The following is a 19,243-nucleotide window of genomic DNA, read 5'->3' as shown; positions in this document are numbered from 1 at the left end:
GAACATACCTGTCAAATTTAATGAAAATCTATTACCGCGTTTCGCCGTAAATGCGCAACATATAAACACTTAAACATTAAGAGAAATGCCAAACCTTCGACTTGAATCTTAGACCTCACTTCGCTCGGTCAAAAAATAGATATAGATATACAGTACTTGATATAGATTTAATCCAGTTTAAGATGAAATTCAGTTTAAACTGGCACTGTGCAAACGGCCCTCAATATATAAGCTTTTTCATGTATGTAATGTGAAAATTCATCATAATGCATTTTCATTGATAGTTTGTGAAAGACTAATAATCTTTCATGACTGGCAGTTCTTAGTGCGACGGAATGAAGATTAAAATATATTACTTCTTTATAGTGAGCCTCGCAGACTAACTCGCTCAACATGCCGCCGAAATTCTGTCAGCTTCTCTATTGAAAGCAGTGGAAAGTCAAGAGAGTCAAGTAGCAATGGGTTATTAATTGCTTGCAATATTATTAATCCAGCTGTCAGCTAAATTGTTATTTGTACAGATAAATTAATACCACATTTTTTTCTGAAACACTTTCAATGTTACATCCTCAAAAAGAACGAAGGATTAAGTAAATTTCTTTGGCCAACTTTTCAATGGTTCAAAGAATTGATCGATGAGGGGATTCGAAAGTTATTGTCAAATATACAAGAAACGGACAATGACTTGAGCCTCAAGTCAAAAGTGCAAACTCGCTAAATTTTTTCAATAATTAGAAACAAGACTGTCTTTACCAAAATTACTTTATTTTGTGCACAGGAAAGTTTAAATGTTTATCAAAAAACATAAACATCTTAATCCATAAACAATATTAACATTTCATTCAAATTCCTATTAATAATAATTATCAGTAACAAAGGTAAATTTGGTTTGTGAATGATAATATAACAATATTATACAAAAACTCAATGTTCCTAGGTGGCATATTCACAATTCACACTATGGTGCGCCACTCCTAAAGGTGCGTACAGATTTACGCGCTGCGAACATGAGCAATTCACTTTTCATCAGCTGATTATATCTGTATTTTTACAGAAACGTTAAGATACAGATATAAAAAGCTTGGCATCAGCCAATTATTAATAATAATTTATGATTATATCTGTATTTTTACAGAAACGGTCAGATATAAAAAGCTTGGCATCAGCTGATTAAAAGTGAATTGCTCATGTTCGCAGCGCGTAAATCTGTACGCACCTCTAAGCTGCGTACAGACTTATGCGTCAGCAGGACGCGTACTTCGCTTTTCATCAGCTGATGCTATGCTTATTATATCTGCATCTTACTATTTCTGTACAGATACAGATATAATAAGGCGCATGTTCGTGGCGCATAAGTCTGTACGCAGCTCTGTATAAGCATATGGTCCAATGCAAACAGAAGAGTCGTAGTGGCACTTGAGTGCATTGGACCAAATATGTATGAAGGAATGACGTGGAAGAAACAATACTTCGTCACGTCCGTGTCATACCACTGCCGTCTCTACACTGTATAGAGACGGCAGTGACGGTCATACGCCACTTTTGTGTGAATTGAACCTAAAGGTGGAGAGCAAAACATAAGCGAGTATGCACTCTTCATGGTAAAACTTAACAATCATTGATAACAAATAATAATCTAAATTGTGAAGCTTTGTGAAACAACAGCGTAATCATTCTACAGTGAACTCAATCCCAACAACCATCATTAATAGAATAAACTTCTTATGGAAATGTAAATATCTATAACTATTTGAAATAAGAATAAACCGATACATATAAAAATAATTAATTTTCATAATAATTGGAAATCCTAATCTCATATGCAAATAACAATATAAATTTTAGTTGTTGCGAAAAAATAGCAATATGTCTATGTTGACACCATAATTTACCGTCTAATATGAGGGATTCACATCTTCAGGTGATATCATAATATAACGTATATGATGTCATATAACGTATAGCGTATTTTACTGTGACAAATATAATTTGTGGTTTGGCGCAGTGGCGACGCTTCCATGAGGGCCAAGTGGGCCGGGCCCACCCAAATGAAACAGTAAAGTACATTTTAAAATGTTTTAGGTTAGTTATTTAATAAAATACAATATAAATCAATTTTGAACTGACAACTAGAGAAAAATCTCGTTGAAATACCATGCAAATCATCCGTGGCCATCGTAGAATACGTACGAGTTTAACGATAGCCACGAATCATTACGTAGCACATTGAAGGGCTCCACAATTTAGGCCCTTCTAGCTCTCATAAGAACGTATTGGCAAGGCAACGCAAGCCGGCGGCGCTGGACAGGCTGGGATTAATGCATCAGTATACGGAGCAAGTGGGCCCCTTGAGTTGGCCCATTAGACGTTGATTCACACTATTCTCGCTTGGACTGCTGAGCGCTAGTATAGCTTTGTTTACATCGGTTCACCCTCCATCATGTGAATTGCATTCGAATTGGCAAACAGGTTGTTTTATCATTTTATAAAGTAATAAGTTAAAACTCTTACCTTCTTTCGTGCTAATATTTGCATAGATTAATTATTAATCTATGCAAATATTAGTTTATCAATAATCCAATTGTAGTATCTACTTTGACCAGTCTTTTGGTGAGTTACATATTATATTGTTTAAATTTAGTTGATTGGTTCATATGATAATGACATAGAGTACCTGTGTAACAACTTGTAAAGTTGAATATGCTTCATAAAGCACCCCCACTTCCTAGCCCTACCCCCAACAATTCCCACCCAACTGTTCAGGACAAGCGCCGCCACTGGTTTGGCGTAAAGTTCTCAACAACATTAACACTTACTTACTTTACTTTCATTGGCGCTACAGTCCGATGTGGACCTTGGCCTCCTGCACAATTCGCCTCCAATCGTCGAATCGTCCAATGGAGCACATTCTCCCATCCTCTGACGCCCAAAACACGCAAATCGGCCCTCACATCCTCCAGCCATCTCCTCTTGGGTCTTCCTCTTCTACGCGTACCAATCATTTTACTTTTCAACAAATTATGCGGTAGCCTGCAGTGCTCCATTCTCTGGACATGCCCCAACCATCTCAACCGTTGCGCCTTTATAACTCGTACAATATCTTCTGGTCCCATGAAATTGGCAATCTCTTCATTATTTCTAATGCGCCACCCATATTCTGTCCTGACTGGTCCCATGATACGCCTTACAATTTTTCTCTCAAAAACACGCAATGCTTGCTCTTCTCTACTAGTCAGCGTCCACGTCTCAGCACCATAGGTGGCCACTGGTCTGATCAGTGTTTTGTATAGCCGCAGCTTAGACATGCATGATTAGAGCTTTGATTTCATTATTTTCATCGTTTCATGTGGACAAAGTACGCCTTGTTTGCAGCTAAAATCCTGCTTTCCACGTCCGCTCGTACCTTGTTCTCACTATTGAGAAGCGAACCCAAGTACTTGAACTCCCTCACATTTTGAAGCCAAACTCCTCCCCCACATTCCAGATCACCAACATGTCTTCTTCTCTTGTTTGCTGACATCATAAGATACTTAGATTTTTCTATATTAATCTCAAGACCCAACTTCTTTTCTTCATTTTTCAGAGTTTGGATCATGTCAACCACACCAACTTTGCTTCTTGATATAAGTACCACATCATCTGCGTACGCATATGCTTGCTTAGACTTAGTTACAATACTGCCGCTTGTCTGCAATGCTTCAAGAATAACATCAAGTGCCAGGTTAAAGATAACTGCCGAGAGTGCATCACCCTGCCTTACGCCTCTATTCACTCTAAATTGTCAACTTAACTTGTTATCTATTCTGACACAAGCCAACAACATTAACAGGCATTGCTATATTTGTGTTTGTTGTAGAACATACATTGGAACAAATTTACAAAAAATCAAAAAAAGGATGAAATTAGTAGAGGTACAAATCACAGATTGTACATGGAAGAAGTTACATTACATATATGGAACTCTTGAGGATTCCATAAACATTGTTGTTGTGCGTCACCTTCACCAAAAGACTCCTTTCTATGGAATGAAGAAGTAGACATTCAGATATTGAGTTTTCCACTATCTGAGTTTGATCACACCTACAAAAGAGGGTCAGTGGTTTACTACACATGCAGTAAGCAACTCGGAACACCACCCAATATGATGCTATGAACCTGTTTAGGCCACTCCACTCTGTGATTAATGATAAGAAATAGATAATTGGAAATCTATCCAAAAATGAATGAAGTTATTAAAACTATTATAAGATTTCAATTTGTTAACTACGTAGTAAATGTCAACGGACTATGAAATGAAAGAAGGAAATCAGGTTTCCCAGATACTGGCTGGTTTCAATCGATTTCAACAGTATTATTGGATGGAATCGTAAATTAAATATTTTGCATTTTTTCTTTATTGGTTAATGTTACTTGACTTCAATCGATTTCAACAGTTATTGAATGGAACCATAAATTAAATATTTTGCATTTTTCCTCTATTGGTTAATGTTACTTGACTTCAATATAAACATCATTAGTAAAAGAAGGTTCTTCTTTCTGGTTCAAGGAGAATTGATTTGATTGATTGATAATTTACTTTTCATTTCATTGATTCCTAATTTTCCACAATTCACATAATATTATCTGTTCATAGTTTCAATTGCATCTGTTTCAATAAAAAAATAAATGTATTGAACCAGCGTATTCTGGTGGTGTGGAGCATAAGTGCTCTAATATGACAGCCTCTTCCAGTAGACCAACGATCTGGCAACACTGTTATACTAGGGATAGCCCTCAACGAGCTGACAACACTGCAATATACTAGCTATACTGTCACCTAGCTAGAGGTATGGACCAACAAATGCATTGTAACCTATTTCTTCCAAATTTCACTTTCAGAAGCTGTTTGCTTTTGGTTAGGGTGATGCCAACATGAGCACCAGGCTTGTATTTGGCTAATGGGAAGGATGGGGAATGAGTAAACCTACAGCTTTATGTGGTTACGAACCACCGGGAAGCGATTTTTAAACTAATATGGTATTTAACGGACTCTACTCCTCATGTCCAACGGGAATAGCGGGTGCATGAAGCTCAACTTATCAGTGCGACCACGGAGTCAACCGCTTCCCTACTTTCAACTGGGCTGACCAGCTGACTGAACCTAGTTAAGCAACGTTTCTATTTCCTAAGGCAGGGGCATCTTACTAGAGAAGGCTGTCATTGAACTAATTAATAGCAAACAAAAATAATTTAGTTAAAATGTAGTGAAATTCACTTCAAACTGTCAGCATTCCTAATATATTTAATAACAAAGAATTACTACTGGGCTAACCTTATGTTATTTGATTAGGTAGAATCCATTTTAGTAAAAAAAAAACGTAGCATAAAAGGTTACTAGTAATTTGTTTTTAATAAGCTATCAAGTAGCCATATTAAAGTACTGGAATGACCTTTTTATTATTTTACTGTTCAAATTTTATAACTGCATGAATGTATCAGATGTTTATGTTTGGCATGCATGTAAACAATAAGTTTGAATTGTTTATAAAAACAATAAAAAGTTTGCCATTCAATGAATGCTTACAGACTGAAGTGAATATCACTTGAGCACAGCAGCATTGCAACCTCACTACAGTGAGCACTCGACTCTTTGAAACAGAGCGAAATTTGGTACCAAAGAGCTGAAGCCGAAACTAGGAGGGCGCCACCTTGGAGAGTACAGGTAAATCACTATTCTCACGGCAGTACCGTTAGACATCTTTGGGGTCACAGGCACTTTTCTTGTTGTGGAAGTTGAGCAAGGCCTGGAATCAGTGCGACCGTTGGCAGCTCCAAAGAGCTGAAGCCGAAACTAGGAGGGCGCCTTGGCGAGTACGGCCTCAAACAGGTCACTATCACTATTTTCACGGCAGTACCGTTCGATATCCTTGGGATCACAGGCGCTCTTCTTGGTGTGGCAGGTGAGCAAGGCCTGACAGACGAAGGCCTTGCCGCAGATGTGGCACATGTAGGGCCGCTGGCCCGAGTGATAGCGACTGTGGATGACAAGCGTCGAGCGCTGCGAGAAGGCCTTGCCACAGTCCTGGCACTTGTAGGGTCGCTCGCCGGTGTGAACCCGCACATGCAGCGTCAGGTTGCAGCTCTTGGCGAATCCCTTGCCGCAAAACTTGCACACGTTGGGCTTCTCGCCGGTGTGAATGCGCCGGTGGAACTTGAGGTGCTCCAAGCTGCTCAGCGCCTTGCCGCAGATGTCGCACAGGTGCACGTTCTCGCCTGTGTGCGACTTCATGTGCTTGGTCAGCGATTTGCGATGTGCGAACACCTTGTCACATGTCTTGCACGCGTGAACCTGCACAGAAAACACACATAAAAATCACAATTTTGCTCCTATAGTGAGGTCCACGCATAATGGCAGTGGAGAGTGGAGAAAGATAAGAGAACAGCGTTGCCGATTATCTACCTTGCCACTGCCTTCTATAGAAGATAGCTGATACCGGTATATTAGATGTAACATTGACTGTTCATTCTTGTTAAAAATGATAAATTGTATTTTATTCGTCAAGAAAATATATTTTTTCAATCATTCAATAATAAACTATTCAGATTAAATATGAAGGTTCTTCTTTCTGGTTCAAGGAGAATTGATTTGATTGATTGATAATTTACTTTTCATTTCATTGATTCCTAATTTTCCACAATTCACATAATATTATCTGTTCATAGTTTCAATTGCATCTGTTTCAATAAAAAAATAAATGTATTGAACCAGCGTATTCTGGTGGTGTGGAGCATAAGTGCTCTAATAAGACAGCCTCTTCCAATAGACCAACGATCTGGCAACACTGTTATACTAGGGATAGCCCTCAACGAGCTGACAACACTGCAATATACTAGCTATACTGTCACCTAGCTAGAGGTATGGACCAACAAATGCATTGTAACCTATTTCTTCCAAGTTTCACTTTCAGAAGCTGTTTGCTTTTGGTTAGGGTGATGCCAACATGAGCACCAGGCTTGTATTTGGCTAATGGGAAGGATGGGGAATGAGTAAACCTACAGCTTTATGTGGGTTACGAACCACCGGGAAGCGATTTTTAAACTAATATGGTATTTAACGGACTCTACTCCTCATGTCCAACGGGAATAGCGGGTGCATGAAGCTCAACTTATCAGTGCGACCACGGAGTCAACCGCTTCCCTACTTTCAACTGGGCTGACCAGCTGACTGAACCTAGTTAAGCAACGTTTCTATTTCCCTAAGGCAGGGGCATCTTACTAGAGAAGGCTGTCATTGAACTAATTAATAGCAAACAAAAATAATTTAGTTAAAATGTAGTGAAATTCACTTCAAACTGTCAGCATTCCTAATATATTTAATAACAAAGAATTACTACTGGGCTAACCTTATGTTATTTGATTAGGTAGAATCCATTTTAGTAAAAAAAAAACGTAGCATAAAAGGTTACTAGTAATTTGTTTTTAATAAGCTATCAAGTAGCCATATCAAAGTACTGGAATGACCTTATTATTATTTTACTGTTCAAATTTTATAACTGCATGAATGTATCAGATGTTTATGTTTGGCATGCATGTAAACAATAAGTTTGAATTGTTTATAAAAACAATAAAAAGTTTGCCATTCAATGAATGCTTACAGACTGAAGTGAATATCAGTTGAGCACAGTAGCATTGCAACCTCACTACAGTGAGCACTCGACTCTTTGAAACAGAGCGAAATTTGGTACCAAAGAGCTGAAGCCGAAACTAGGAGGGCGCCACCTTGGAGAGTACGGCCTCAAACAGGTAAATCACTATTCTCACGGCAGTACCGTTAGACATCTTTGGGGTCACAGGCACTTTTCTTGTTGTGGAAGTTGAGCAAGGCCTGGAATCAGTGCGACCGTTGGCAGCTCCAAAGAGCTGAAGCCGAAACTAGGAGGGCGCCTTGGCGAGTACAGCCTCAAACAGGTCACTATCACTATTTTTACGGCAGTACCGTTCGATATCGTTGGGATCACAGGCGCTCTTCTTGGTGTGGCAGGTGAGCAAGGCCTGACAGACGAAGGCCTTGCCGCAGATGTGGCACATGTAGGGCCGCTGGCCCGAGTGATAGCGACTGTGGATGACAAGCGTCGAGCGCTGCGAGAAGGCCTTGCCACAGTCCTGGCACTTGTAGGGTCGCTCGCCGGTGTGAACCCGCACATGCAGCGTCAGGTTGCAGCTCTTGGCGAATCCCTTGCCGCAAAACTTGCACACGTTGGGCTTCTCGCCGGTGTGAATGCGCCGGTGGAACTTGAGGTGCTCCAAGCTGCTCAGCGCCTTGCCGCAGATGTCGCACAGGTGCACGTTCTCGCCTGTGTGCGACTTCATGTGCTTGGTCAGCGATTTGCGATGTGCGAACACCTTGTCACATGTCTTGCACGCGTGAACCTGCACAGAAAACACACATAAAAATCACAATTTTGCTCCTATAGTGAGGTCCACGCATAATGGCAGTGGAGAGTGGAGAAAGATAAGAGAACAGCGTTGCCGATTATCTACCTTGCCACTGCCTTCTATAGAAGATAGCTGATACCGGTATATTAGATGTAACATTGACTGTTCATTCTTGTTAAAAATGATAAATTGTATTTTATTCGTCAAGAAAATATATTTTTTCAATCATTCAATAATAAACTATTCAGATTAAATATGCTGGTTATTAATTATATTTCCAAATTGTTGAAAATTTATCTGCTTTGTCGAATGAAAGACAAAGATGGCAACACCAATGTTAATCAAATATTACCATTATAACGTGGACCTCACTATAGATTTTAGATATTAAATTAATTTTTTCAGATTCGATTTAGTTCAGATGTAAAATACGTAACAAGAAAGAAAGACAATTTCCTCAGAAAATAATTAGTAAAAATTTAAATCTTTTCACATAAGGATTGACACACATTTTTTCAGTTGCTATCTTGCCTTATCTAATTCTTATCTTATTTGTATTTCCAACTGCAGCAACTGTCTGTTAACTAACTATATCAACTCTCTAGATTAATTATATCCTATTAAAAGCTTTTGTTCATTATATGATTTAGAATTTAGATGATCACAAGCATAACTAGTACATAATTCTCACTCGAAATACAGTCGATACTAAAAAAGATTTTTACGTTACAGACAGAACAAATGTGAGTTTATGTAAACGTTATAATATGATTAGATATTGTCATTTTGGGGTTGACAAATGTTAGCTAAAACATCATCGTCTTAGGAATGTATGGGTATCTTTATCAATGTTGCACTGCTTTGCGAGCCACTGCCTTGCCGAGTCACATGGAAATAGTTCAAGTCAGATTACTCTTATTGAAGCAGAAGATTGAATAAAAGCAAAGTCAAGTTCCATATTATAATTACTAGGTTATGGCGATTGGTGTAGATGAGGTAAAAATATCCTATGCATTATGTAACGATTATTATCAACTTTTGTAGTTGCAAATGAATGAGGATTACCTTGGTTTCGCCGGGCGGCGGATGGTTGTATTTCTTGTGAGAGTAGAGGTAGCGCGAGTAGAAGAAGCGCTTGTGACAGACATCGCACTCGAACGGTCTCTCGCCGGTGTGGAAGTTCTTGTGCTCCTCCAGCCACGAGGCCACCATGAAGCCCTTGTTGCAGATGTCGCAGCGAAACTTGTAGTCCTGCGAGTGTCTGGTGCGATGCGCGTCTATCCCCGCCCGGTACGGCGTCGAATAGTCACACAGTTCACAATTATAAATCTGTGCCGTACCCAGGTGCTTCTTCCTCATATGCAGGGTCAGCTGATACGCTTTCTTGTACGACTTGCCACACAATTTACACGCATGCGGCCTCTCAGTGCTGTGTGTCAACACGTGAGCCCTCACCAACCTCTTTGTTGCGAAACATTTACCACACTCATCGCATTCAAACTCTTCCTCGCTCTTCTTTTTACACTTGTGTTGTTTCAACAATGTTTTTATACTGAATCCGGCACCACACCCATTACATTCGTAAGGATTTTCCCCTAAATGTGTTCTAACATGATTGTCAAGTTCTCGTTTCATTTCGAAAGGAACGTTACAAAATTTGCAGACAAATCGGTTAGTTTTCCCTAAATGTGTCTCAACATGACTGTCAAGTTCTCGCTTCATTTTGAAAGGCACATTACAAAATTCGCAGACATATCGGTTAGTTTTCTCATCACTGTCGTCAAATTCCTTTCTACAAACCAACTTAGTTTTTCGTTTATTTCCTGATAACCTGGAACTCTTGGTCTCTACAGAGATAAGCCTGAAACAGAATTCAAGCATCCTTCATTGATTTATGTGGAAAACATAGAATAAAACTGCAATAAATGCTTTAATAAAATAAATTTCTTTCAACAATGATCTCAGTCCTACAAATCTGATTATGAGAAGAAAAACAAGATACCTATTTTGATATTTTTCAACAATTATAAGAATTTGACATTATAAGGCAATCTGTTTTTTCACTTTGTTCAAAATATTGCAAAAACATTTGAATGTGGAACTATTTTAATACCTTTAAGGACTGATAAAAATGCGGGCTTGTCATGAAAGTGAAGCAGATTTCATTTTTGTGGAACATAGAAATTAGTTTGATTACCTATATAATTTACTATGATACAGTAATAACATTTTTCAAAAACTATTAAAACTCGACCAGAGCACACCTCACATAGCTTCTATTAAGTTAGCCCCAAATTTCACAATGACTTGGTTGTCTACATTCATTCATCTAATACATCATAATTGCAATCCCATTACTAATATTTTAGAACTTACAGGTTCTAACGATAATTTTTGAGAACTTATAAGTTTACCATTTAATTCACAGTCTCATGTGGATTTTAAAAATAGAATAAGTGTGAGTACCAGTTTGTCCAACTTGTTAATTTCGCATGCTGTCGACTAGATCTGTTTCCGTCCGAACCTAACTGAACTGAACGACAAAAAAAATTATAAGCATCCATTATATCAGACCTGTTTAACCATGAATAGCAAGAGTTTTCAATGACCGGCAATTCATTCGAACTTACGGTCGAAAACGGTTCCAGTGGAGTGTGGACACTACTTGATACTCTTCAGGAATGTTCATCACAGTTGCTTGATATGTCAAGAAATACCTTTCATTTCATGACAAACGTTTAACAAAAAATTAAGAAATCAGAGAATATTCAGTAATTGAACTAATTCATTCTAAACAAAATAATGAAAATACTGATGTGTAATTCTTTGTAATATTGAAAATTGAAATCTCAATGATCAGGTAATTAATATTCATTATAAAAAATCTATTTAGTGAATGCAATAGTAGATTAAACCTGTTTTTGTATTTAATTAGACATTTATTTTTGATTGTGATTCTTTGTATTTTAATTTCTTTTATGTAAATCGTGTTGAATTGAATAAAAATATCGATTGGTTGAATTAAAATTGTCATTTAAATTGAATAGATGCTCAGTCACCAGTTTTGTCATGTTTCATGAATGACGGGGTTGTTTTAGTGCCCTCACTTTTGTGTTGTCATGGTTCAAAAAACAGATAAACCTTAAGAACTGTACGTTGCAGCCAGTGATTACTTGAATACCACGCATGGAAGATAATAAAATGCTGATATAATTTGAAAACTCACTCTTTAGGGTTGACTTCATCAAAACACAACTCTGAATCCTCTTCGCAGCCACCCATAGATACGTCAATGAATGCGATCGGATCAAGGACATCATCCGACTCAACTGCGCTCTCCACTCTACATGTCACATTTCCCACATACTTTGATCCCTCATTGCATCTATTATTTGCATCAACAGCTAATCTATCAAACTTTATTTCATCCTCGTCATTTTCATTTTCTATAATGGTAAAATCCTTTGCTAAATATTCTTGTGATGAATCAGAATCGGCCTCGGTTTTAATTATCATCTGAAAATGAAGAAATCAGGATAAACGACGGAATAGAACCAATTTATGTTTTTCTTTATTCATCAATATTAGAACGGAACCTGGTCAAGTTTGAAAATATAATTTATTAATTTCCAATTTGTTAGTTATCATGTCAAGTATGACTAATCGAAAAGAATACTACCTACCGTAGAGTCATGGCAGATTTGTACTGACAGAACACGAAAAATTTGGGTGTAGAACGTAATGGACGTTGCTTTTTAAATGGTTGGAACATAACATAAAATTCAATTTAAATTTTGAACAAAGTTTTCCTTATTAGGGTAAAGTGAGTGTGATAAGATTCATATACAATTTGTGCGTCATGAAACAGAAAATTCATTCATAGGAACCAACACATAATATTGAATATATTAGGGAATGTTCAAACTTCGATTTGCTGTTTCTAATTTCTTGAAGGAGTACCTGGACTTGTCTTGAAGTGTGTCTTTTTCCTTCAACTGCTAAGAAGGTCTTCTCTTCATAGTAGGTTTGGAATCTAACTTATTTCTATTACTCATTATTATGTATTCTTTAGATTAGTAATGACATTTACTAGCAACATGGATAAAATACAAGTTTCACAAGATTCTTATCCCTCCAATGCTTAATGATCCCTTAATGACATTCAATATAATTTTGATCTTCGGGCCACTAGTGACTCTTCCATCATATTTCCAGCCACACATTCATATTTAATGTGTTGAACTAATGTAATATCGAAGCAGCACAATGATATATCTTATTTTATAAGGAAAATCTAATGAGATATCTTATTTTATAAGGAAAATCTAATGTCAATGTAATCTAATTTTACATTGGTAGTCTAATTGTTTTCAAATTGAAGGCAAAACAGAATTGTTGAAAGATAATCTTTACATTTAAAAAGATCGTACTCTGATTTTAATAAAAAAAACCATCACAACTCTATCAAATCTTACTACTGTAACATTAATTTTTTTCAAATATATACTTTATCAATTACTAATTAATAATCACCCTTTCAAAATTCATACATTTACAAGGTTCTAAAAATATTCTTTAATAGGACGATTACCGAAAGAAGATGCGAAAGGTTTGGAACATCTTATAACCTTGGGAACAGACTTGATGTAACGGTACCTAAACCGAATCTCACAATGTTTAAAAAATTCTATGCTTTTTTGGCGCCAAAATTTTATTATCTATTGCCGGAAACCAAAAGGAAATGAACAATAGAAACATATTTCTCAAATGCCTGAAAGAATACCTAATTCAACTAGACGACACAAACAGCTTTTTCATTTCCATAATATAAATGTCCTACAGGAAAACACTCTATCATTTACAATCAAATTTTATATACTGTACATTGTTTTTTACATACATTTAGCAAAAACTAATATAGTCTTTATTGAAGTTAAAACAAGGTTTAATTGTTCAAAAATGGAGAACGCATGCAATTACCTTCCTTTTTATATATATTTTTCACCTGAGCAACAAGCTAGCTAAATTTGATAAATTGAAGAGAGTTAGCAGGTCTTGTCCTGAATACTGTTATATTTAATTAGAAGTAACCAAATGAATTAATAGAAAATCAAATATTATACTAAACTGATACTCCACCCCCCCCCCACAGGCTAAGCCTCGGCATGTTTTTCTTTTGTTTCCACTAAATTGTAATTATTGATCATTGTGTCAGCGACTATTGATTATATATTAATATTCCTAAGTGTTTCAAACAATTTAACATTTTCCCTAGATTTTCCAGATGTCCAAAATTCACTGAGTATAGAAATGTAATTTTAATATAACAAAAAAAACTTACGTTATCAGCACTGATATTCATCTCTATCTTCCATAAATAGGCGAATAACAAATAGAACATATAATAACACTCGATTATTAAATTTATAGTTTCCTTTACTTAAACCGTCGATCAATCTGAAAATAAAATTTATATAAGTTAAGAAATTCACTATACTTCATCTAAGTGGTTAATATTCGCAGCATACTTTATAATTACACTAATATTACTGTTGAAATAGAACTAAAGGAGCAAAAAAGTGATTTCTAGCAATATTGTTCCTTTTCAAATAATTGCAGATGTAGAAATAAATTGATAGAGCGTTCCGTCTACCTCAACATGAGGTTACTGTATCTCCTGTTAATAAAATCAAGTTCAAGTTTGCTGAGCCAGAATTTATTAAAATCTAGGTAATTGTATGACCACATTGGGTGTACGTAGCTACATTCAATTAGGCTACACGATAGAAAATGCATGACCAAGATGAGAACCAATATCTGGAAAGAAACACGTTGTGACGTGTTCATAGATTTTCATACTGAACGCCACCAGCAAGTGCAGTGTGAGAGTTCCTATTGCTCCTTCATTAGTTTGTTTTTGATCTGCAAGCTTGGTAATGCATAACCAAGTATGCACTTGCATATACACGCATTCAATGTGCATATGTACAAGTGCACATATCATGAGGTGAAAAACAAAATCTGAAAAGTGCCATTGGCACGTTGCGACTTGTATGTGGCTGCTCACACTGAACGCAGCCAACAAATGCTTGCGTTAGTGTGAGTGTTCCTATTGCTCTTTCCAGAGTTCATTTCTCATCTGCTCTGCATAACCAAGCGTGTACTTGCACATATATGCATTCAATGTGATCAGACCTTAAGGCTCAACTCACACTACCTCGACTCAAAGCGTACGACTCCAGTCGAGGATCCTACTCCAGTCTCTCGACCTTAAGACTTTTTTGCTCATTGTCACTGCTTCAGTTCCATGCTACTCCATTTTCTAACCTTACTTTATTGAAAATTCAAGATCTAATTCGTCACTACTTAGCATGTAACAATTTTTTGCAATTAGCATGTAACGACTTTTTTTCTCATTGTCACTACTTCAGTTCCATGCTACTTCATTTTCTAACCTTACTTTATTCAAAATTCAAGATCTAATTCGTCACTACTTAGCATGTAACAAATTTTGAATTTTTACCTCACTTTCATTAAAAATGCACGGTACTATGCTACTCAAGTCGAGGCTCGACCAACATATCTTGTCGACGCTCTACTCAGTCTCACAGTCGTGAGGTCGCGGAGACTAGAATTGACTGGTCTGAGTGTCACCATTTCGAAACACATGCTCTCGACTAGAGTCGAGTCTCTTCTCGACCCGAGGCGCGTAAATGTGAGTTGAGCCTCAAGGGCCCTATACACCTACAGATTTGGCCTGTCTTGGCCTGTGTCCTTGAACGACTCGGAGCAAAATCACTACACGCGAGTAGTAAGCAACGCGAGCCCGGCCTGCCGTACTTTTCAAGGCTATCCTCTCCACCAAAATCTAAATCGTCCAATAACAAAGATAGAGGAATTTTGATTTCAGATTTGAATTCAGCGACCTCAAATTCTTAAAAACGTAAGTCCCATTTTCGAAAATACCCGAAAACAAGGGAGTTATGGCTGTTTTTAATATAGCTTTCTATTATCATAGTAAAAACGTACTTGGTTAATAAGATAATAATTTTTTTGCTCACATAGGTTTTTAGAAGTGTTTGAACACTTGAAAGTTTAGGTCTAAACATTAACATTTTTTAAATTTTTTTTTAAATTTTAAACTTTGAAAAGATGAATCCAAATATGAAATCAGAAAATAAAAAATCAACTATGAATATGAAAAGAGTTGAATATGAATATTACTATGACCATTTTCACTTCCATTTCCTCCTTATTGTTATCTTATCTGTCTCTCTCTCTCTACACACACACTCGCTCTCTCTCTCTCTGACGGATTTGAATTCAGTAAGCTTTTCGAGGTCTGCTGAAGTGCAATTTCATTAACAGATCTTTCAACGCCACTTAAAAGTAATATTGTGCTTCATTTGTAGTTTCTTTTTATATATGTTTTACTTTTATTCTTCATCTCTTCTCCCTGTCCCCTTATTTTTCTCTATTCTCTCTTCCTCCTGGATAGAGCTTTCTGCTATCTTATAATTATAACAATTAATCTGCCATTTTCCAATTATCTAATAATTTCTTTTTTTCTTAATTGCATTAATACCATTTTGTTCATGTTACTATCTTTTATTTTGTTTAATTATGTGGATGTATGTTTTGTAATTTATTTGCTGCTTTTGTGTAATAGGTCTGTCGAGACCTAGCACACCATCAATCAATCAATCTCTCTCTCTTTCTCACACAGACACACACCAACTCTTAATTCACACAGCGTAGCAGTAGATAGAGAATTGAAACCTCTATACTAACCAGCTCCCAATAAGTACGGTATAGAACTCTTTACATCTTATGTAAGATATAGTATTTAAAATACTATGACAATTCATTAATATTAACCTGTTAAAAATAGAGACAAAATAAAATGTGATTCCATTTTAGCTTCCTCAATAAAATTTCCCACAAGTAGACAAAAATAATATAAAAAAGTTCATTTTTATTGAATAAAAAATTGAAATATGTTTATTCTACAGCTAATAATTTTCTTTGGGAAACACTGGTATTATTATTTTACAGTACTAGTACTTTCTTGCTATAAGTTCAACCAAATTCTTCATTAATAACATTAAAGTGCTCACAGAGATTTCATTTCCGACTATTTTAGAGCTCCCGCGAACCATTTTACTAACTCGAGAGCGCTAAATCCGAATCTGAAATGAAAATTTTGCTATCTCGATTTTCAGGCGATTTAGATTTTTGGTAACTACACGCGCCCGGCCGGGAGAGACACACTCACGGATTTCGCCCGAGCCGAGCCGCGCCAGTAGCCCTGGACGGATTTGGCTCGGCTCGCAATTAAATCGCCTACACACTCACGGATTTCGCCCGAGCCGAGCCGCGTCAGTAGCCCTGGACGGATTTGGCTCGGCTCGCAATTAAATCGCCTACACACTCACGGATTTCGCCCGAGCCGAGCCGCGTCAGTAGCCCTGGACGGATTTGGCTCGGCTCGCAATTAAATCGCCTACACACTCACGGATTTCGCCCGAGCCGAGCCAAGACAGGCCAAATCCGCGAGCCAAATCCGTAGGTGTGTAGGGCCCTTTAGGCTGGCCACTAACGACAGGACATGCGTGTACACACACATGTGTATACATTGTTGTGTCATCACAGTGAAAGTGTCATCACTTTGAAGTTTGAACAAAATTCTTTTGAGGTAATATTTATATCATTGTTTTTTCTTCACTACAGAGTTTAAATAATTTTTGTATAATTTGTTTTGTAATTTTCCAGTACGGTGAACCGGAGTGACTTTGTCCCAATTTTGGGGATTTTAAACAGCTTGCAATCAATACTTAAGTTGTAACAAATCTCTTGCAATATTTTTATTGTGTTCTGCAATGTTTGAAGAGTATTTTTTATTATAAAAAGTTAATATTTTTCTCCACTTTAACAAAGATATATTTTTTGAAATTAAGAGACAATGTCAACGAAGGGTTAGGGTGACTGACATTGTCTCACTTTGAAAAATATATTTAAAAAGTTCATTTTAAGAGTTAGACAAAGTGAAACCAACTGTTAACCTTTAAAATGAATAATTTCATTGAAAACAAATGAAATCCACTTCAAAAAATCACAAAGTTTTTGTTGAAAAATATTTCAGTTTCTGCTGCCTAAAAGATCTCTTTTAGCGTCGAGGCATGTTGGCTCCAGCTGCAGAATCAGCTAAAAATGAATATTAAGATCGTATAAATCTCAAGCAAGGTGAATATTTTGTTTTATTAGGTAGAATACATCATAACTATCATATTTTAAATTGTATTTGCATCATATCCTGCATAATATCACAATTTTCACACTGGGACAAAGTCACTTCAATTTTAACCTTAAAGTGAACTCGTTGTATTTAACTATAGTGTGGTCCACGATATAATGGCAGTGAATAAAGATAAAAGAATAGCGATGCCGATTCTCTGCATTAACTAATAATATTTCTACACTGTCAAAAACATAATTGTCATCGTTGTGAACCTAGAAAAGGATAGTACCACCGTCTTTTAGACAAGGATAGCAAAACCAAAGTTGATCAAATACTGTCGTTATAACGTGGACTATAGTAACAGAAGTAACAGGACATGTATGTTCTTGCGTGTAATGTGGTTATATCCTTGCTTGAATAGCGAATATAAAAGGTAGGTAAAATGCAAAGGCCCTGAAGAAAAAGGGTAATTAAATAATGAAGGAATTGACTCAATGAGAATAAAGAATGGCTTAGCCTACTCCTAAAGATATTAAAAATGTAAAAATTTGCGATTTTGAGAGCAACACTTGTGTTGTAGAGAGATATTAGAAGAGTTGAAATTCTCTCAATATTGTTACTAAGTTATTAATTTAATAGAATATAAGGTACCTATATAACAGTCTCTTAAAAACCTTTGTTTAAAAAATACTATCTACTAACAAAACATTGAAATGGTTTTCAACTTTAATATTCATAAAGTATATTGATAAATTAACCTAAATTCCTAAATACATTGTTTGAAAAAAATTGTTATGAAATAGGTAGCATACCTACTTGGACTAATTTTGAAGAGGAGTATAATAATAAACTGTGTTTACAAGATCATAAGTGTATCTGTGCAAGAATGTAAATCTTTTGATCATAAAATTACCTTTTGTGATTTTGACTCAATTAAAATTAAGTCTACTTGCAACTTGCAAAGCAAAGTAGTTTACGTAAAGGTAAGGAGAAGGCTACATAACCTCATTCAAGAAGTCAAGGCTCTTGTTCTTGTTTTGCTTTAATTATTTAATTTTAACAGCTGACTGGGAGGAAAGCACTTGCTGAGATGGTCCTTGGCTGCGATCTCATTCATTTGAAACCAGCAGCCATCTCGTCGTGCGCTATAAGTACAGTACAGGTAGACGCACAAATTCGTGCGAGGCTAGCCTTTTGCGCAATGTGCGTTTATCAGTGCTGAGCATCTGAGCAGATCTTAATCATTTAGTTTTTATCAATTATCATTACTGCCATAGAGAAAGGATAAGCGTAAGTGTTTGTCTTTTGTTTTCTATCGTTCTATTTGTTTGTCTCTGCTACTGCTTTCTGGATTGTAAACTATAAACTTTAGGTCACAAAACTGCTTTTAACGCCCTTCGCACAAAACATCTTAAGTTATGTGTTGGAACAGAACTGAGTAGATGAGAGGTGCTGAAACTGGAGTAATTTTTCTCAACACAGCTTCCCCTCCCCCCTCCAGAATGATATGTACCCTCCCCCACTCATGACCCACCTCCCGCTTTTCCCCCTCACCCCAGAAGAAGATGGTGAAAAAGAAGATGAAGAAGA

At 36.6% G+C, this 19,243-nt stretch overlaps 2 protein-coding genes across 2 annotated transcripts; both read right to left on the bottom strand.

Annotated features, from left to right (window-relative positions):
- Nucleotides 1–2,816: 2,816 nt before the first annotated feature.
- LOC120354704 lies at nt 2,817–3,305 on the bottom strand. Its single transcript, XM_039442162.1, has one exon. It carries the CDS (start codon nt 3,303–3,305, stop codon nt 2,817–2,819), a length of 489 nt encoding a protein of 162 aa, XP_039298096.1.
- Nucleotides 3,306–5,439: 2,134 nt separating this feature from the next.
- LOC111048067 (zinc finger protein 260) lies at nt 5,440–18,663 on the bottom strand. The gene is made up of 7 exons (XM_039442082.1): nt 18,470–18,663; nt 13,757–13,872; nt 11,642–11,931; nt 9,481–10,276; nt 7,913–8,409; nt 7,198–7,204; nt 5,440–6,328 (listed from the first exon to the last, which is right to left on the bottom strand). Exons 2-7 carry the CDS (start codon nt 13,814–13,816, stop codon nt 5,831–5,833), a joined length of 2,148 nt encoding a protein of 715 aa, XP_039298016.1. The 5' UTR covers nt 13,817–13,872; nt 18,470–18,663; the 3' UTR covers nt 5,440–5,830.
- Between the last annotated feature and the right edge of the window lie 580 nt (nt 18,664–19,243).

The sequence above is a fragment of the Nilaparvata lugens genome, chromosome 1 (assembly GCF_014356525.2).
Source record: "Nilaparvata lugens isolate BPH chromosome 1, ASM1435652v1, whole genome shotgun sequence".
Classification (NCBI taxonomy): Eukaryota; Metazoa; Arthropoda; class Insecta; order Hemiptera; family Delphacidae; genus Nilaparvata; species Nilaparvata lugens.
This window is presented reverse-complemented; position numbering and strand designations above follow the sequence as displayed.